We start from the raw sequence: 22,009 nt of genomic DNA, 5'->3' as shown, positions 1-22,009 counted from the left end.
TTTTGGGTCACAGTCTTTTGATACATCCACTCTATATCATTAACAAGTGCAGTTGGAATTTTTTTGATGGCTCCTTAAAATGATTCGTGTTCTCCTTTCTGATAAGCTTTCCCTCAAAGAGTTTGTCAAGCCTGCACACAAGTTTCTGACCTTCTTTACCTGACTCTTCTAGGTCATAATTCTGATAACTTTCACCACTGAAAGTTTTGACCCTGTGGAAACAGAACTTTTTCTTTTGTTTCCCACATTTGTCAAAAGCTTTTTTTCAACATCTATTAATATAACCGAGTGATTTCTTGCTTTTTGTTAATAATTTATATACTATATTACATTACATATAGTATATGTATGTGTGTGTGTGTGTGTGTGTGTGTATATATATATATATATATATATACATATTTATAAGTTTCCTAATATGGAACCCATCTTGTTTAAGTTATGCCTTGTCATAATATATGGTTAATTTTTTTATATGTTGTTGTAGTGTCTTCAATAATATTTTATTTGAAAATTTAAAACATCTTAGGGATGTTGGTGTATAGGTTTTTCTCTAATTTGTCTCCTTGGTATAGCATATATTTGGGTCTTAGAAGGAATTGACTGAATTTCTTCTTTTCCTATTTTTGCCAACAGTTTATGTAACATAGGAATCAAATGTTCTTTGAATGTTTGATAGAACTTATTATAATGTAATGTAGTTCCAGAGTTATTGTTTTCTGCTTTTGTAAGCTCATTTATAGTTTGCTCAATATTTCTTTTTCAGATTGGGTTACTTAAATTATCTCTTTTTTGTGTTAATCTGATATTTTATATTTTTTGTAGCTATTCATCTTTTTTATTAAAATTGTGAGTTTTTGGAGTGATGTATAATTGGGCAAAATAATTTTTTTCAAATAATTTCCTTTATTTTGTTTTTATTTTGTATGACTCATCTTATTTCATTTTTCATGTGGACAATTTGGTGCCCTCTCCCACACTCCCCTTCCTCACCTTTTGGGCAGACTAGCCACTGGTTTGTCTATTTTATTGGTTTTATTTTTAAAATTAGCTTCTAGTGTCATTAATTCAAAAGTCTTTTGCTTTCAATTTCAATAATCTCTAGTCAAAGTTTTTATGTTTATATTTGAGTTTTTTTAGTTTATTTTAGTTGCATCCCCAAATGTTTTTGTTTTTGCTTTTTGCTTTACAGAATGTGTTAACTACTAGTAATCTATATTTTATGCATTCTGCTTCCATTCCAATATTTCAATTCTCTTTACCCTGCCCAGTTGTCAGTCACAGATTCTTGCCCTTTCTTTCCTTTATTTTCCCCTTTACCCTCTGAAGATGGACTTTGTTTTGCTGATGACTTATTTCTCCTTGAATATATTCTCTTTAATCCCCTATTCCTTTTTCCATTTCCTACTTGGGTTTGATATATTTCTACACCATTCTATCGTGTGTATATAGTCAACTCTCTTTTGTCTAGTTCTCATGAAGAGGAAGTTCATGTTTAGCCCATTTCCCAGTCCCTTCCTGCGTGTTTATATAGTCTTCTTTTCATGTCTGTGATTAAGTGAAATAATTCAATCCACTTTCTCACTCTTTGTCTTCTAATGTATTCTTTTTTCCCTTCTCATTTCTTTATTCTCTTTAAATAATTAAAATATAACTAAATTGTTCCCAGGCCCTCTATGACCTTTTAAAACAGGGTTCTGAGGAGAGCCTTGTTTCTTTTTCTCCCTACTATGTTATAAACATTTCATCATCGTAAATTCCCAGTTACTCAAATGCATTTTACTTTTCTATCTTTCCTGTGTTCACATTTCAAAGTATCCATTCAGTTCTTCAAGGAGACTATTTAGAAGTACTCTATTTTATTAAAGGTCCTTTCTCCTTCCCTTCCATTTCCTTCCCTCCCCCTCCTTTCCCCTGAGATTATACTCAAGTTTTTCTGGGTAGATTTTTCTTGGTTTTAAACCTTTATCTTTTGACTTCTGGAATATCATATATCAAGTTATCCTTTCCTTTATGACTGTCTTGACTGTGAATCCTTGGTACTTACACTCTTTCTTTCTGACTGAGGGTAGTCATTTTTTTTTCTACCTTAAAGGTCCAGATTTTGGCTGTGATGTTCCTGGGAGTTTTCAATTTGGTATTTCTTTTGGGAGGTTACCAGTGGGATCTTTCTATTTTCACTTTACTCTCTAATTGTAATAGGTTGGGGTAGTTTTAAATTTTATTTTTTAATTTATTTTTTTTAATTTTGAACTTAAATACCTCCCCCCCAAGAAGAACATTTTCATGTGTCCTGCAAAACACAAAATGCACTTTATATATGAGATCATAAATCTCTATTTCATGCTACTTGTCTAAAAGTGTGTAAAAAATCCTGCATTACTTTCAGATCTCCTCACTTCTCTATGCTTTCTTACGAACATTTCTCTGTTCTCTTCTGTGAATTGAAAAAAAAAGCATGTCAGTGACCCTCTCATTTGTGTTACTATTACTACTCTTAGATGCCCTCTCAATCTGTAACAAATAAGCATAATCAAGCCAAATGATTCCACCCAGCAATCATGATCATGTCCAACAATATATGGTTCTTTCTTTACTATGAGTCTATCATCTTTCTCTAGGGAGTTGGGTAATACGCATCATCAAAGATACTCTGTAAACATGGTTGGTCAAAGCATTGATAAGATTTCTTAAGACCCATAGAGGTAAGATGATTTTCCTAATATGTTGTAGCTCTGAATATAGGGCTTAATCTCCTGAGTGGTAGGGAGATCTATCAAAACAACTTCAAACTAGTTAGTAAAAACTATTGACTGTAAAGGTGGGCTCTCTGGGTTAACCAATCTGCTTATGGAACTTTCCTTCTGGAGTCACTAAATCTGATTAACCCTGTATACATAGCTTTGAATCCTGACTTGTATCCTACCAATAAGGAAGTAGAAAACTAACTCATAGTTTCATTATTAGGTTATAATTTTAATAAGTAGGGACTTGGACTTAGTCTTAGCAGTTCATAGTGATTTTATGTTCTCTCTTTCTTATACTTTTTCCTATCTCTAAGTCCTAATGCTAACAGGTCTTTGTTCCCCCAAGTAACACTTAGTCTCAGTAATGAGTCAATGTCACAGTAGTTCTTTGTCTTTAATTTCCAGCCCGTATAGTATCTCTTAAACAAGACCCTAGGGACTTCTGTTCAAAATAGGACTGTGCCTGAAAAAATTGTGGAATGTAAAGAAATGGCTGTGAAATACAACTAAGGACCACCTTCTAGAGTACATAAGAACAATCTGAGGTTAGAGACCCTGAGGGAAGCTGTTCAGCTTTACAATTAGAAGAGATCTGGGTTCTAATTCTAAAGCTAATATTTACTAGTGATGTGGCCTTGGTCCTGTCATTTGACCTCTGTCACCTTCAGTATCCTCATTTGTAAAATGGGAATACTATAATACTTGTAATACCTCTTTTACCGGATTATGATGAGGAAAGTGCTTTGAAAACCTTAAAGCACTGTACAAATATGTGTTATTGTTATGGTTATCTGAATTTTTTGTTTCTTCTTTTTTTTATTTTGGCTTTGGAAAACAGAAAAACAGTGGGAAACATTATTGGGAGAGTCTGTCACTATATAATTGGAAGAATAATATTTTTGAGTTTCCCAAAATATACATGTTTCTTTTATGACCTTTTAGATGGACCTCATTTACATGAGAGTTGAATATATTATTGTGAATCTTGGATATTTTAGCATACTTTCTGATATGATGGTGTACTCTAAATTGTGAACCTAAAAGTTTTGCCTTTAAATTCTATGGCTTTTCATTTTAACCTTTAAACAATTTTTTCAAATTATTTATTTAACAAAATCAATACAGTCCTAGATGATGTGATCCTCTATATCCCCTCCCTCCAATATTTCCTCTAAGATAGTTTTGGGTTGAAATTTCACATACACCCAAGAGGAATTTTCTACTGGATCATGATAAAGTCCTTAAAAACAAAGGGTTTTAGAGGTACTTATATACCACTGAAATTCTACTGACAAAAAAATAGCTTTTAAGAAATCATAGGGTCCATATTGTTGCTGAAACCATGGTGCCAGGTGGCTTGAGAAGTATTGATTTAATGCCTGCAGTTAATTACTGGATTTATGTAATCTCATATGGTATGTGTCAATTTTGCTCTGTGTGTGTGTTTGCACATATGGGAGTTTAAAGTAAGTATTCATTATGTCTTAGATAATAAAATATCGATGTACTTTTTTCAGGATACAAGACTCTTTTGAAAGGAATTTCAGGGAAATTCAGCAGTGGAGAACTTGTTGCAATCATGGGTCCTTCTGGAGCTGGAAAATCAACGCTCATGAACATCCTGGCAGGATACAGGTGACTAAAAAGGAAACCGAGTACAAGAGCTTTACCATTGCAATTGCATACTTATTGCCATTAAGTGTTAAGTGAAACAGATACTGATTGAACCTCCTGCTATTGTAGGTGCTATGGGAGATACAGAGAACTAAGCCTGACTTTAGGGAGCTCACACTTGAGTTAAGGAAACCTTCAGGACCTGCATAAATGAAAAGTCAAATAGTAATATTAAGAGAAAAGTACATGGTAAATGTTAAATGCCTGTAAGTGCCCTGAGTTCAGGGGAAGGGGATTTCATTGTAGATTGAGAAGGTTTCAAGGAGGAATGTGGTGGAGGAGAAAGAACACTGGTTTTCACATCATGTCAGTCTCTGATATTTATTATCTGTTGTGAGCAGTTGTCTTTGCCTATAAAATGAAGAGGTTGGACAAAATGATCTGTAAAGTTGATTCTAATCCTGAATCTGTGATCCATTAAGGAACAAGGACTTGGCCTGACCTTAACCTTTGAAGAATGAGTAAAATTTATGATAAAGGGTTGGGGTCCATTTTGAAGGTGAGAGTTACCAGTGAGAACAAAAATAAAGAAACATTGAAGGACAAGACATGTTAGGGGCTACTAGGCAGTGCAGTGGCCCTGAAAGCCAGGAAGACCTGAGTTCAAATCTGGCCTTCAACACTTATCAGCGTTGTGACCCTGGGCAAGTAATTTAAGCTTTGTTTGTCTCAATTTCCTCAACTATAAAATTAGGATAGCAATAGTATCTATCTTTTAAAGTTGTCCTGAGTATCACATGAGATAATATTTGTAAAGCTTCCTCTTGATCACTTTGACCCATTATTAAAAAATAACAAAAAAACCCTCCTTGCTCTCCTATATTAAAATTTGAAAATCTAGAAAAGACTTCAGGTTAAGATAATTATATTTAAGGACAAAAGGAAGCCAAGCTATGCCACAACAGGAACTATCTGAAATAACCCCAAGAATGCAAATGTTAAAGAAAATCAAGGGGAGTGTTTTGAGGTGGCAGCTGCTAGACCCAGGTGGCTCCCGGGGAAAGGGGACCACCAAGGGGGGAAGGGGAGGCTGAGGCAAAGTTGAACACAATAGCCCCAGCCACTGCCTAGGGCTTTGTTTGCTACACAAGAAGACCAACTCTTTACCAGGCCTGGGTTTTGGAGTACTTTCTGGTACATGGAAACATAGCCTGATGTTCATGCTGGCAGAACTGAGGGAGAATCAATAGTTCACTTAGATCTGAGAGTGCAGAGACTTGATCTTCAGTAGCATCTTAGCCTTGCAGCACAGAAAAGTTAGCAAATCCAAGTCACCAACATCAATGCATCTTTCAAAGATTCCAAGGGAGAACTGAATTCCCCAGAGTTGGTTGGACAGAAATCTTGAAGTTACCAGTTGCCTTTTGATTTCTTATGAGTCCTGTTTCTTTAGCCTCAGCCTGTATGACCAATGAAAAGATGGAGGCCTTGATTTTTCAACTTTCACCTGTGGCTTCTCAATTTCTGGCCTTACCAGAAATTTTGTACTGAGCCATGTTGTACTGAGTTCTCAACGCTTTCCTAAAGGAACACTGTTGAGACATGAATGAGAGAGCTTGCTGTCCCCCAATGGGAAAGAGAGAGAAGATGGACAGGTTATGAGGATTTCCCTCTAGTCATCAGATGTGTACCAATTTCTACCCTGAAGTACCAGACAGTCCTCCAGGCTTTGACCAGGAAGGCAGTAGATTGGATCCAGCCAGTGATAGTATGGAGGTACTCAGAGCCCAGGAGGAATGAGAAGCAATGGAAAATATTTAGCCAGGAGCAGGAGGCTGGGAAAGTCCAAACAGACCAGGGCATCTGATTTCCTTCAGTGAGGTGCTCCAGCACTTCCAGACAGCTGACCTCTCCATTTGTGGAAGATTCAGTCAGCAGTTCTCCAGAGATGGCTCTCTGTTCTCTTTCACTCCCTCTTTGGGGACCCCTCCCAACTGCACGATGGCCCTCAGGAAAAATAGGATTTAATCCTGACCATTGCCCAGTCAGCCTAGATAATGAAGACTCCATGCATGACCATGAACTTCAAACCAGCTATAGGAAGCTCATGGGTTCCAGATTTGACTGTGCCCTCTATGGAACTCACTGGGAGGAATTGGGCTTTCAAGGATCAAATCCAGGCACAGACCTTTGAGGGGCAGGCTTTCTGGTCCTCCTGCATCTACTCTATCTTGTGATAAACTTAAAGGCCCTTCTGTGAGCCCATGAAATTTTCCCACTTTCCTAGCTCCACATCCAGAATCCCCGGTTGACTTTAGAAGTTAGTTAAAGTGTATGAAGTCTTCTTGAGTCCCCACAGCAGTGGTCTTCTTCTTCCACCTCCCCCCTGGGGGTCATTTGCAGTTGTCCTGATCTACATCTGATCACAGGACCCAGATTGTTCCTGAGGAGGGAGACTGGTGACTTTGCACAGGCCTCCCTCACTGGAATCCAATTCACTTGCAAGTCATGGCATCACCTTCCTGATATCAAAGTCCTCTTCAGAAACAAAGGCCAAACCACAACAAAAACAAACTCACCCTCCAATTATTTTACATTCACTCTCATATTTTTTGTTTATATCCTTGTGTGCATCTTTTCTCCCCAGTAAGTCCATGAGGTGAAAAAAAAAGAAAACCAAGGAGAAGTGCTAGTAAACTTCTCTATCTAATTCGGAGTTGCACAACAAACAAAAAACAGGCAGATGAAACAGAGAGAGAGACACATATAAAGAAGACTTCTTAGCAGAGCTAGCTCAAGAACAAGTAAATATAGGAGTCACTAGAGGCAGATAAAAGACTATGGAAGTCAGAAGAGGTAGGGAGAGCTTTCTAAAATGAACTTGAAACCCCTAGCACTTTCAGCAAGAGGATTTGAAGGCCATGCATTCCAATGTTCAATGACCTGGACTGTCAGGATAAATGAGGAGACAGAACCAGCCCCATGAATCCCAGGCTGGCTCATTTATGCAGTTCTGTTAGCTCACCAGGAGCTAACAGAAGTTAGGTCTAAGAACATACATAAGCAGGAGGGCTGTGCAGGAAGCCAAGCACCAGCATGATCTCCAACATTTTAATGGAGTCTGTCAGGACCCCCAGCATGGAACTAGTTCCTGATTAGTTATTATACTAGAAGATAAAGTCCAGTCTAGGCCAGAACCCTCAATGGATTAACAAGAGACAGAATATGGAGATTGTGGTAGGATTTAATAATATCTAATAACAGCAATTTTGTCTGAATCAATAGTAATAGCAGCAGCATCTAGATCAGGGGTGGGCAACCTCTAGCATTGAGGCCACATGTGGCTCTCTAGGTCCTCAAGTTTTGCCCTTTGACTAAATCCAAACTTTACAGAACAAATCCTTTTATTATGGGGATTCCTTCTAGATTCTAGACTAACAAGGGGACTTAACAAATAAGCTCTATCTATTCAAGGAGGATAGATCCAAGGAGGAATTGGCCCAAACACAATTTACCAAATCAATAGCTGAGGCAGGAAACAGGAATAAAGAAGGAAAAAAACTGTATACACTAAAGAAATACTATGGGTTGAGAAAGTGAAAAGGTAAGCCCAGAAAAAGAGAATAGCCCCAAAGCAGATCTACAAGTAATGCCTCAGTAGGAAAAAAAATGATTTTGACACAAGGACCAGAATCAGAATTGTGCAACACTTGGCAGAAATATTATAATAAATAAGTGAAAATTTTGAAATATAATATTCCAAAAGTCAAAAGATACAATGAGCTTCCCACCAAGAATTATTTAAAGTGAGTATAACCATACTTGGGAAAAGATGAATTTTTAATAGAATACCATGATTTTAAGCATTCCTAATGAAAAGATGAGATATATGGAGAAACTTTGAAACACAAACAGAATAGTCAGGAGAAACCTGTGATCCCTTTGGAAGGGGTTCAACAATCATGAAACAATTACATTCTATTTGGAGGAGAAGAGACACGTGTCCTTTTAGAATCCTAATATCTTGAAGAGTCAAATAAAGAATTAGGACAAGATATGGGTGAACTTTTTTTTTCCTCAGGAGGATTTTAACAGAAGAAATAAAAGAGAGAGGGGAAAGGAATGTACTAGAGACGAAATGAGGAAGAAGTACAAATGTGTCTCATAAATGGGTTACGCAAATAGGTATTATAAACATGGAGGAAATGGAGCATTAAGCATTTTATCGCCTGACTCTCTTCTGAAAAGGATCAAGGAGGGTTGAAGACATGGATATAAAATTTAGCATTGACAGGAGAGGAGAGTGGGGTACAAGAGAAAGAAGAGGGAAGGCAATCACAAACTAAGCAAATTTCAGTATCTGAAGGCTGATCACAAAGAATGATTAAAGAAAAAAATATATAATAACCAGAAATTAGGGTATGGGTTTTGGGAAAAGAGAGTATAAGGAAAAGTAGGAAGAGTCTAGTTCAATTATAGATTGATAATAGTGATTAAATTAAAATTTCCACCACTCCCCCTTACCCCCTTCTTTCTGATAAAGAGCAGGGAAGGATGGAAAAAGGAAAAAAATATGAGAAAACTACACAATTAATGATCATAGCAGCGAACATGAATGAGGTGATGATCCCTCCCATTAAAAGGATGAAGGTAGCAGAATGGAATAGATAACAGAATGCAGCAGCACTATTTGTTTACAACAAATGCTTTTGAAACATAAAGCTACATACAGAGTTAAAAGAGTGGCCATCTGTCAGATGAATTTAAAAAAAGTAAAAGTGACAACCGTGGTCTGAGATAAGGTAACTGTAAAAAATAGATAAGCAAGGAAACTGTATTATTCTTAAAGGTACTATAGGTCATGGAATAATATGAAAACTTAACTACATGTACAACAACTGACATAGTATCTAAGTATATGAAGGAAAAGTTAATTGAATTACAGAGTAAAATAGACAGCAAAGTTATAGCTAATGGGGACCTCAATGTACTCCTTTCATACTTACATAAATTTAACAAAAATGATAAATAAGAAAGAAATTAAAGACCTGAACAGAATGTTAGTATAGTTAGGTATGATTAAACTTTGGTGGTTATTGAATGGGAATAGACAGAAATATACATATTCACACCATTGCAGAAATTAGCCATGTGCAGGTCATTAAAAACCCCATGAACAAATTAAGAAAAGCCAATATATTTAACATATCTTTTGCTTTTTAATTTAATAAAATGTATAATCAATAGGCGGTCACTAAAGAAAGGATTCAAGCAACTGGAGACTAAATGGTTTAGTCTGAAATAATTGATAGGTTAAAAGGAAAACATAATGACACAATAGATGATTTAATTAAAGAAAATAACAGCAGTGAAACAACCTACCAATGCTTTTGGGATGTAGCCAAAGCAATCCTTAGGGAAAAAATTATTTTTCGAAATGCTCCCATCAAATGAAGAAAACACATATGAATGAATTGAGTATATAAATTAAATAAAATAGAAAAACAAAATCAAAAACCCAAACAAAATAAAATTAAGAAAATTTTAAAACCAAATCAGAGGAATAAAATGCCATTGAATTCAATAAATAAAATAGCTGGTTAAAAACCCAATGAAATAGACAAATAGTTACTCTGATGATAAAGGAAAAAATCAAATATAGAAATGCAGAAGTCACAACTATTGAAGAAGGAATAAAGAAGAATTTTAGAAAATATTGTGCTCAATTTATTGGAAATTATTGTGCCAAATATATGCCAACAAAACTGAAAACCTAAAGTAAATGGATGAATATTCACAAAAATACAGACTATCCAGGTTAATAATAAGAAAGAAAATTTTGATTACCTAATTCAGAAAAAAAAATAAGTTAAAGAATCCGTAAAGGATCTCCCAAGGAAAAAAATCTCCAGTATTAGATAGATTTACAAGTTAAGTTCTATCAATCAAAGAAAAAAAAATTCAATATTACATAAAATTATTTGCAAAAATAGAAAAAGAAGATATCTTACTAACCTCTTATGAGTCAGATGTGGTGTATGCTGATACGAAAACCAGAAAAATAAAACTGTACACCAATACTTCTGAATATCAGTGAAAGAATATTGAACAGATTATTATTGGTAAGGTTGCAACAATATATTGAAATATTATACTCTATGCCAAGATTGGAGTTATGCCAAAAATGCAAAGCTTGGTTTTTTTATTAGGAAAACTGTAAGTATCATGCATGTCAAAACAATTGAGAATCATATGATTATATTAATAGATGTAAAAAACCCTTTGAGAAAAGATGTCTTCTTATGTTTAAAAACAATAACAAGCACAAGAAAAAACATACAATCTCTTAATGTTGTCAGTAATATGGTATCTATACAAAATGAACAACTAGTGTTATTTGTAATGGAAAAATACTAGAGGCTTGGAAAACAATGATGCTCATTGCCAACATTATTATTTGATTTAGTGCTTGAAAAAGCTATATATAGCAGCAAGACAAGAAAAAGAATTGAGGGAATAAACTTAGAGTCCAGTGGTTAGGAACTGGCAACACTGAGGCCATGTATGGCCCTCAACATCCTCAGGTGTGTCCTCAAGTGCCCTTTGAATTCAGACTTCACAGAACAAATCCCCTTAATAAAAGGATTTATTCTGTAAAACTTGGACTCAGTCAAAAGGCCATACCCAAGGAACTATGGGGCCTTCAGATCAAAGGCTCCCCACCTGTGGTAGACAAAGAAGAGAAAAATGTTTTTTCACATGACATGATAATTTACTTAGGTAAGCCTCAAGTCAGCTTAAAAACATTAATTGAAAATGGCAATAATGATAAAAAATGAGAATGGTCAGGATTGGAGGGGCTGTTGAAAGACAGACACATTAATGCTTTATTGATAAAGCTGTAAATTCATATAACCTTCCCACAAAGCAATTCATAATTATGAAAAATAACTAAAAAGTCCATATACTTTCAACTAGAGATCCCACTGTTGGCATACACCTTAAGAAAGTGATTGCCAAAAATATAGGTTCCAGAGTCAGAGTCAAGATGGCGGAGTAACAGCATGGAATTTCTAGAGCATTCCCTCCAAGCCCAGCCAAATACCTGTAAAAAGTGGCCCTAAACAAATTTTGGAGCTGCAGAACCCAAAGAATGATGGAGTGAAGCAAATCTCCAGCCAAAGACAGCCTGGAAGGTCACTGGGAAGTGTCTGTCACACCACACTGGGAGCAGAGCCCAGTCTAGTGTCAGCCACTCTGGCACAGAGGGGATCTGAGCAGGCCTTGGGGGACTGAATCTCTCACACCTGTGGTGGTTTCCAGACTTCATGACCCCAAAATGCCAAGGACAAATTGGAAGGTTAGTGGAAAAAGCCTATGGGACCAGCGTGGGAGAGTGGAGTGGTCTGGCCCCAGCTCCAGGGTGAAGAGGAGGGAGGGGGCAAAGGAACCTACAGCAGCAGCAAGGGCAGCTGCAGCCACCGTTTCTGGAGCTCCAGGCCTACAGATTGTGAGGAGAACAAGCAGTTGACAGTAAACCCCCCATCCCCACTGGAGGCAGAGAACTACCTTGACAAGGAGCTCAAAAGTCAAGTAAATGACTGGGGAAATAAGCAAAAAACAGAAAAAGAATCAGATTATAGAATCTTACAAGGAAGACCAAACCATGCAAACAGAAGAAAACAAAGTCAAAGCTCCTCTATCCAAAGCCTCCAAGAAAAATATGAATTGGTCTTAGGCCATGGAAGAGCTCAAAAAGGATTTTGAAAATCAAGTAAGAGAAGTAGAGCAAAAATTGGGAAGAGAAATGAGAATGATGCAAGAAAATTATGAAAAACGATTCAACTGCTTGCTAAAGGCGACTAAAAAAAAAAATGCTGATGAAAATAACACTTTAAAAAATAGATTAACCCAAAAAACAAAAGAGATCCAAAAAACCGATGAGGAGAAGAATGCCCTAAAAAGCAGAATTGGTCAGATGGAAAAGGAGATCCAAAAGCTCACTGAAGAAAATAATTCCTTTAAGAAAAATCAAGAAATAATGAAACAAAACCAAAGGAATGAAAAATAACAGGCAATGTGAAATAGCTCATTGGAAAAACAACTGACCTGGAAAATAGATCCAGAAGAGATGATTTAAAAATTATGGGACTACCTGAAAGCCATGATCAAAAAAAGAGCCTAGATGTCATTATCAAGGAAAACTGCCCCTGATAGAACCAGAGGGCAAAATAAATACTGAAAGAATCCATTGATTGCCTCCTGAAAGAGATCCCAAAAGGAAAACTCCTAAGGATGTTGTAGCCAAATTCTAGAGCTCCCAGGTCAAGGAAAAAATATTGCCAGAGCCAGAAAGAAACAATTTGAGTATTGTGGAAATACAATCAGGATAACACAAGATCTAACAGCTTCTACATTAAGGGATCGAAGGACAAGGAATATCATATTCCAGAAGTGAAAGGAGCTAGGATTAAAACCAAGAATCAGCTACCTAGCAAAACTGAGTATAATACTTCATGGGGAGAAATGGTCATTCAGTGAAATAGAGGACTTTCGAGCCTTCTTGATGAAAAGACCAGAGCTGAATAGAAAATTTGACTTTCAAACACAAGAATCAAGAGAAATATGAAAAGGTAAACAGGAAAGAGAAACTTAAGGGACTTATTAAAGTTGAACTGTTTACATTCTTACATGGAAAATTGATATTGGTAACTCATGAGACCTTTCTCAGTATTTGGGTAATTGGAGGGATTATCTTCATATAGACAGAGGGCACAGGGTGAGTTGAATGGGAAGGGATGACATCTAAAAAAATAAAATTAAGGAGTGAGAGGAATATATTGGGAGGAGAAAGGGAGAAATAGAATGGGGCAAATTATCTCATAAAAGAGGCAAGAGAAAGCTTTTTCAATGGAGGGGAAAAGGGGGGAGGTGAGAGGGAAAAAGTGAAACTTACTCTCATCATATTTGGCTTAAGGAGGGACGTACACACTCAAACTGGTATGAAAATCTATCTTACACTACAGGAAAGTAGGGAAGAAGGGGATAAGTGGGGTGTGTAGGGGGAAGATAGAAGGGAGGGCAAATGGGAGGAGGGGGTAATTAGAAGTAAACATTTTTGAGGAGGGACAAGGTCTAAAGAGAATAAAATAAATGGGGTACAGGATAGGATGGAGTGGAATACAGTTAGTCTTTCACAACATGACTTTTGTGGAAATCTTTTGCATAACTATTCATATATAGCCTATATTGAATTGCTTGCCTTCTCAGTGAGGATGGGTGAGGAGGGAGGAAGGGAGAGAAGTTGGAACTCAAAGTTTTAAAAACAACTGTTAAAAATTGTTTTTATATTCAGCTGGAAAATAAGATATTGAGGTAATGGGGCATAGATATCTCTTTTGCCCTACAAGAAAATAGAGGAGATGGAGATTAGAAAAGGGAAGGTTGTGATAGAAGGGAAGGGAGATTGGGGAAAGGGGTAATAAGAATACATGGTGTCTTGAGCTAGAGGAAGGGGAGAGGTGAAGAGAAAATTTGGAACACAAAATCTTGTGGAAATGAATGTTGAAAACGAAAAATAAATAAATTAATATACATATAGGTTCCATATGCACCGAAATGTTTATGGCAGCCATTTTTTTGTTTTATCAAAGAATTGGAAACAAAGTAAAGGCCCATTGATTGGGAAATGACTGGATAAATTGTGATGAATATATTGAAATGTTACTATACTGTAAAAAATAACTTGCAAAGATTTATACGAACTGATACGAATAGAGCTAGGAAAGCAATATACATGGCAACTATAACAACAGAAGTGGAAAAACTAACTACCACAACATGATAAAAGAAATGAATACTGTGAAATTATAAGGAACAAACTTCATTCCAAAGAAGATGAATGAGAGCGTACTTTCCCCTGCTCCTTTAAAGAAGGGGAGTTCATAGAGATGGATATGCATATGATATCATATTTATTTTTTGATATGTTCATTGGTTTCACTTAATTTTCTTCTTCTTCTTAAAGAATTTTTTTTTCTTATAAGAGATGACTGTAGGAGAAAACCAATTTTGAAGGGGTGAAGGTGATGTAAAAATAAGATATATCAATAAAATCTATTTTGAAAATTAATTGAAACTATTAATTTCAGTAAAGCAGCAAGACATAAAATTAACCTACAAAAATTATTAGATGTTTTGTACATTCTCAATATACAACATTGGCAATAAGAAATAGAAAAATAAACCCATCAAAATAATAGCATTGTATAAAATATCTGCAAGTCCAGCTAACAAAACACATCCTAGATTTAATGACTATAATTTCTAAAATACTTTACAGAAATAAAGATAGACCTGGATACTTGTAAAAACATAAGAGGCCATCCCTTGAGAAAGAAACCTATTCGTTGAATGGGTGTATCTCATTCAAAGTGAGAATGTGATATGACTTTAGCTTGAAAGGGTCAGGGTCTCATATTGCATCCTGGGCCATCTCTAGTCCTCCTGATGAAAATCAAGCCACTGGACCCAGATGGCTCAGGAGAAGAAAGTGAGGTTGGTGACCTTGCACAAGCCCTCCCTCTCTCAAATCAAAGTCAACTGCAAGTCATGTCATCATCTTGATGTCATGGTCCTCTTTGAGAAAGAAGGACAAACACAACAAGTTGCTCTGACAATACAATAAAAATAACAATATTACCCATAGTAATTTACAGATGAACAAAGAAACATCTATTAAGTACTTATTTTATTCCAATAACTTTTCGAAGCACTGGTATTATAAATACAATCAAGACAATCATTGACTTTTAGGAACTTATAGATGACAATACATATAGGAGAATGGTGACCAGAAATGACTGTCAGTTGATTGACATCTCCTTTCCAGTTATGCAGTGTTAATTTCATTGCTATTCTCAAAGTCAGAGTTTGAAAGTTGTGTTTAAAAGTGTGTTTGAATTCCCAGCATTTAGCATAGTATCTGAAACATAGTGAATACTTATGAATACAAAAGTGCTTTTTGACTAACTGTTAGATTTTCTGACTATAAGTAGCAACGTGATATGGAGGTATCCAGAAGGTGGTACGATGTGCCCAAGTTAGACAAGGTAAGATGAAAGCTTACCAATCACAGATAAAGATCCCAAAGACTGGAATCTAATTTCTAGGTAGTTGAAAAGGATGCATAGCATGGAAGGGGCCACTTGTGTGTTGGACCTGGAGGACTTGGGTCTGGAAAGATAAGGTCAAATTTCATCAATTGGCACTTAGAGTCTCAGGAATAAAAGTCTGACATCTGCATGTAGGGAGACTAGGAGGATGCAATATAGACATCATGGTATAAAAATAAGACATGGCATATTGGGCCTGGATTAGATAAGGTAAAAGAGAAAATACTCCAAGCAGCTAGAAAGAACTCTTTCAAATACTGTGGTGCCACAGTTAAGATCACACAGTCTGATGTCCAAGATATATAGGGAACTGATAAAATAAATTCTTGGAAGACTCACTTCCCAATTGGTCAGATGATCTGAACAGTCTGCTTTCAACAGGAGAAAGGCAAACTACCAAAGATATGCAAAAATATTCCAAATCACTAATGATACAACTTCAAATACAAACCATTCTGAACTTTTAGACTTCTTTGGCTCTCTTCATCATGCCCTTCTTCTTCAGGAAATTCATCACTGGGAAATCTCATTTTTCTACAAGATTGAATCTGCCTGGTAGTCACTTGTCATCAGTATTTTCTGCCCCTCTGATTGGACTCTAACTGGAAGGTAGGGCTATAGGCTCCAGGACATCTATTTAAGAAAGGGGCTTGGCATAGTCTTCTCCCAATTTTCTACCAGCTCCATTGCTTTTGGACTTCTCCATCATCTCTGTACTAGTTAATCTTCCTTCTCCTCTCCAAACCTTCCCCATCTTTTCAGTTTCCCTTTGTGTATTATCTTTCCCCATTAGATTGTAAACTACTTGTGAGTAAGGGTGATTTTTTTAAAAACTTACATTTTTATTTCCAGTACTGAGCCCAGTGCCTGGTACATAGTAGGCATTTAATAAATATTTATTGACTTAATTATGTATAAAAAAACACCAAGATATACATAGTGGGAGAAGACACAAACACTTCACAATTTCATATAACTTCCCCCTGCTCTTTTTCCTCTTTGTATATTGCTTGGTGATAATTATTAAGTTCTCACTTAGGATGTTCTCCTGTGTATAGTATTCATACTTCAAAATCAAAGTGAAGTTCTTACAACTGTATAATATACAGTGTCCCAAAAGATTTAGTGCACTTTTGAGCTATTTAAGCTTTCATTGATTGTATAATATAATTACATATCATATATCATATATATTATATATATACAAATTAGAATAAGCTCTTAAGAATTTAAACTATTAAAGCTTGTATAGCTTAAAACTACACTATGACTTCTTGGACACCTTGTTTCACTTATTACCCTATATAATAACTTTTCTTTTGGTAAAATGTCTTTTTTCCTAAGTGGAGAAAATAAAGTTACATTATATACAGTTATGTGTATATTTTCAAATATCATTTTTGATATTTATTGGACAAAAATTCATAGGATCCTTGGATCATACATTGAAAGATGGAAGGAAACTTCAAAATCATCTATCCAGAAACTGAGTCCCAGAGAGGTGACTTGCCCAAGGCTATACCCAGATAGTTACTAAAAGAACCAAGGTTGTAGCCTCAGTCTTCTGAGAGCTCCCAAATTTTTCTACTTCACCATGAGCTAATGCGAAAGAAGATGATTTAAATTTATTTCCTGATGCAAAGGATCCCTCACTCTAAATAATGCAACTATCACAGCAAAGTTATTTGTACAGGGTTCAGAGGATCATAGCTTTGGGATCATAGCAAGGGACCTTAGGCATCCAGGCCATCTCCTTCTTTCTTTTAATGATCTAAGACTTAGAAAAGTTAAGTTCCTTACTCAAGGTCATACAGGTAAGAAGAAGCAGTTAGGATTTGAATCGAGGGCCTCTGACTTCCAATCCAAGGATAAAATAGAGATCTAATTATGTAAAAATTAAAAGCATAGAGAATAAGGAAAGAAACAGACTAGGAAAAGTTGGTGCAATAAACATCTCAGAAAATCCTGGCATCCATAATCTGTCATTTTCCTAAAGATAAATGGTTATGGGTGTCAGCAAATTCTTAAAAATCAGTAATTAGATAAAAATGATGCCTAATAACAAGAGAAATGAACATTTAAATAACTCAGATACTAAATAGGAATGAAAAAGAGAATTATATTGATTTCATGGAATTTCTGGTCTCCTTGTTCTCAGAATTTAGGAGATGATACTAAATAGTGAATTGCTAGTTGCCTTAGCTTGAAACCTAGAAGCCACTACTTCATTCGTTTTCTTAGGCTATCAAAGTACCAGCGAAGCTCATGCCAGGGCTTTCAAAGTTGGGTCCGAGTTAAGTTCAATAACATTCACCATATCTTCACATGCTGGCTTAGATGTGCTGCTCCTGAGAAGTCTTTGGGTCTAATTTTTGTCATGAACACAGAATCATGCATTTCAGTCATTCTCAGAAAGTATTATAAAAATCAGAGGGTATCTATTTCATCCTCATTGGGTACATTTAAAGGCATGTTTAATGGATTTATTTAGTGGGTAAAGAAAAGTTCATTATGACTGACTATATCTTACAGTGAACTATATGCTTGATTTCCCTTTTCTTTGCTATTCATTTTCCTGATTTACTAATATGGAAGATTATTGAGTTGTGTCAGTTGTCATTTAAAGTATTCAGTTTCCTTTTTATGGTGTAGTTGGAAAAAAATAACTAGAAGGATCCTCACACCTTACCTTCTTTCTCTAGTGTTAGGTGACAAAAAAGAATGGAAGAGTCGTAATTATTTTAGATTTTGGCTGACTTGTTTCTTTCTTGTTGGCATTTTAGAGAGACAGGGATGAAAGGGTCAGTTCTCATCAATGGACTGCCTCGGGACCTCCGCTGTTTCCGTAAGGTATCTTGTTATATTATGCAAGATGACATGCTGCTTCCTCATATTACTGTGCAAGAGGCCATGATGGTAAGATTTCTTAGCTCTGGGATTCTTCTCTTGATGTTCTCACTGTTTGTGTTTTTTAAATTATCATCATCAGAAAATATTTATCAAGAATACAACAGTATAGGCTTGTATACCAAGAAATATAGTCTAGTCATATAGTTCAACCTTCTCCTTTTATAAATGAGGGCACAGAGAAAAGAAGCAGCTTGCCCAAAGTCACATAGCTAGTGAGAGATGGAACTTGAAGGCAGGTTGCCTGACTCCTGGTCCAGAGCACTTTTGATTCTGGCCCCTATCTTTTGAGATATTAGGAATTCTGTATATGAAATCTGTCCTACATCCCATCTGTACATATTGACAGTGACCATTAAAAACTGTCTATGACCTATGGAGAGGGAGAATATCAGAGTACTCATATAATATACATTATGGTGGGTATTTCCTGAGATAATGGGACTATAGTAGTAGAATGTTTACCATGCCTTATGATGTGGATTTATATTATTCCCTGGGTTACCACAGCAGCATTCAATAGTAAACTGGACTTTTCTGTCATTTTAAGATAATTCCTCTGCTATTCTTAATTTTTGGTGTAGGATGCTAACGCTGTAATTTGTGTTACTACACTAGAATTTTCTTATGCTAGAAATGATTAAAAGAGGGAAGGCAGTAGAGCTAAGAGAGGCTAGAAAAGACATCCTGTGGAAGATGGGATTTCAGTTGGGACTTGAAAGAATTCACAGAAGCCTGGAGGTAGAGATGAGAAGGAAGAGCATCCAGGCCAGTAAAAATACCCAGAGATGAGGCTTCTTCATAAAAAGGCAAGGAGGCAAGTGTCATTGGATTAAAGTGTATATGACAAGGAGTAAGGTGTAAGAAGACTAGAAATATGGGGGTGGTGGTAAGAGATTATGAAGGACTGTAAACACCAGACAGGATTTTGTATTTGACCCTGGAGGTTATAGAGAGCCACTGGAGTTTACTGAGAAGGGGAGTGATGTGATCAGAGCTGGGTTCTAAGAAAATCACTTTGGCAGATGAATATGTTAGAGTGGAGAGAGACTTGAAATAGGCAGAACTATCAGCAAGCTATTCCAATGGTCCAGGCATTGGTGATGAGATGATGAGGTCCTACAACAGAGTGGTGGCAGTGTCAGAGGATGGAAGGGGTTGTATTGGAGAGCAGTTACAAAGGTAAAATTCACAGGCATTGGCAAAAGATTGGATATAGGGAATGAGAGATAGGAGTGACAGATAACTTCCAGGTTGTTAGCCCAAGGGCCTAGAAGGATGGTGTTGTCCTATAGAGTAATAGGGAAGTTAAGAAAGGGAAAAGATAACGAGTTCAGTTTTGGACATGTTCTGGACACTCACTTAGCTGTGTGATCTTGGGCAAGTCACTTAACCCTGGGTCGTCTCCAGTCATCCTGATGAATATCTGGTCACTGGATCCAGAAGGCTCTGGAGGAGAAGTGAGACTGGTGACCTGCACAGCCCTCCCTCACTCAAAACAAAGTCAAATGCAAGTCATGTCATTATTTCTCTGATGGCATGGTCTTCTTCGGCAACAAAGGACAAACACACACATGTTCAATTTAAGACATCTTTTGGACATCCAATTGGAGATACCAGTTGGAGTTTTGAGATTGGAGGTCAGCAGAGAGATTAGGGCAGGATAGGTAGATTTGAGAATCATCAGCCTAGACATGGTAATTAAACCCATGAGAACTGATCACATCACCAAGTTAAGTAGGGAGAAAAGAAGAGGCCCCAGGGAAAACCTTGAGGGACCCTGACAGTTAGAGGGCATGATCTCCAGGAAGATCCAGCAGAGGAGACAGAGGTAGATTGATCAGACAGGTAGAAAGACAATCAGGAGAGAGTGCTATCTCAAAATCCTGGAGAGAAGAGAGTCAAAGATTGCAGAGAGTTCAAGAGAATGAGGATTGAGAGAAAGTTAAATAACTTGCCAAGGTCACCCAAGATAGCGTCAGAGCTGGGACCAGAACTCAGGCTTCAAATATTATATTTCAATTTTCTATTTTCCATTTATCTCACTGAAAAATTAAGATATTTTAAATAAGATATCTGGAAATCCAAGATATTTATTCCTGTTTTATAACAAACTTTAATAAAGAAGCACATTAGATAAATATTTCCCCTCCCAGTCATTCAATTACAACAAAAGCAGCTGAGTAGATTTGACTAGGGACACAAGTTGTCCTTTAAATCTTGTGTGTGTGTGTGTGTGTCTGTGTGTGCGTGTGTGTGTGTGTGTATGTGTGAGAGAGAGAGAGAGAGAGAGAGAGAGAGAGAGAGAGAGAGAGAGAAGAGAGAGAGAGAGAGAGAGAGAGAGAGAGGGAGGGAGGGAGGGAGGGAGGGAGGGAGGGGGAGAGGGAGAGGGAGAGGGAGGGAGGGAGACAGAGAGACAGAGAGACAGAGAGACAGAGAGACAGGCTGCCTTTAGTGGGACCTTCTGTTTGCTTTGGCTTTGTTATTTAGAGTTGACTCTTCCAGCTACAAGTTCCTTAGATAACCTTCTCAGGATTGCTTTTGTCCTGTTTCAGGTTTCTGCTCATCTAAAACTTCAAGAGAAGGATGAAGGTAGAAAGGAGATGGTAGGTATAAGTCTTAGAAATGCATCTTATTAACATTTTAAACCAAATTAGGCCTTTTGTTAGCATGATAAATGCCTTGTTGCTGCCTAGCACTCGTAGCTACTTGGGCCCAAAGAAGATAGGACAATGTTTGGAGAGTATTGTGACTTCTTATGTAACCTAATATTTATAACCCAAAAGCAACAAAGAGGTAATTGGAAATGGTATCTGCTTCTCAGTTCAAATGATCAATAGATATCAAACTCAACATAAATAGTATGTCTGTTATGAACTTAAGCTTTCCAACTAAATGCAGATCCATATGAACATGTATTTTAAAAAAAACTAACAACCAAGGCCAGTAAATACTTTTTCTCAAATGCCCTGTTATCTTCCTTCTTCGTAAGTTGCTTCCTAAACAAAACTGGAAACTTACATGGGAATAGTTTTTTGGAACTATCAGAAACTAAATTTTAGTTCCAGAAATACTCATCCCTTATTTTCCCAGAGACTTATGTCATGTGAATGACTGAAATTGGTGGGGAGGAGAAGACAGAGAATAATGCTCCAGTTCAATTACCTTTCTCCTAACTTCAAGGGGAACTTTCACTTTTTTTCTTTCCTACACTTACTCTGATGACTGTACTTAGTCAATATTATGCTACATGCAACCAGTAATTTTGGATTTTCCAAAGACTGAATTCCCAAAGACTGTATTCACATAAACAATATAATCCTTAGGGTTAACTCCTAAGAGCATCACTTTATCTCTAGGGTATTGTCCCCACCTGGAGTTTATACAGGATCATGTACAAAATAAAGCTTAGATATACTTCATGCTTAGCTATGGTAACAAATTCTTCAGGCTTCATACAAGCATTGAGTGTAGAATGTGGATGCTGGGTATGGAGTAGCTTTTATTTCATTTCACAGAGATGCTATGAAGTCACAGAAGTCAGTAAACAAATACCGAAACACAAAG

At 36.5% G+C, this 22,009-nt stretch overlaps 1 protein-coding gene and 1 pseudogene across 2 annotated transcripts in view; both read left to right on the top strand.

Annotated features, from left to right (window-relative positions):
* Positions 1-22,009, top strand: part of ABCG1 (ATP binding cassette subfamily G member 1) — a 108,114-nt gene that overhangs the window by 40,708 nt on the left and 45,397 nt on the right. For both annotated transcript variants that reach the window (XM_072614884.1, XM_072614885.1), the window contains exons 3-5: positions 4,265-4,382; positions 18,319-18,451; positions 20,998-21,048. In XM_072614884.1, coding sequence (XP_072470985.1) covers positions 4,265-4,382; positions 18,319-18,451; positions 20,998-21,048 — 302 coding nt within the window. The remainder of the gene's footprint in view (positions 1-4,264; positions 4,383-18,318; positions 18,452-20,997; positions 21,049-22,009) is intronic.
* LOC140507029 (ELMO domain-containing protein 3 pseudogene) lies at positions 5,868-6,734 on the top strand (annotated as a pseudogene).

The sequence above is a fragment of the Notamacropus eugenii genome, chromosome 5 (assembly GCF_028372415.1).
Source record: "Notamacropus eugenii isolate mMacEug1 chromosome 5, mMacEug1.pri_v2, whole genome shotgun sequence".
NCBI lineage: Eukaryota > Metazoa > Chordata > Mammalia > Diprotodontia > Macropodidae > Notamacropus > Notamacropus eugenii.
The sequence above is the reverse complement of the archived record's forward strand: the minus strand, read 5'-3'. Positions and strand labels throughout refer to the sequence as shown.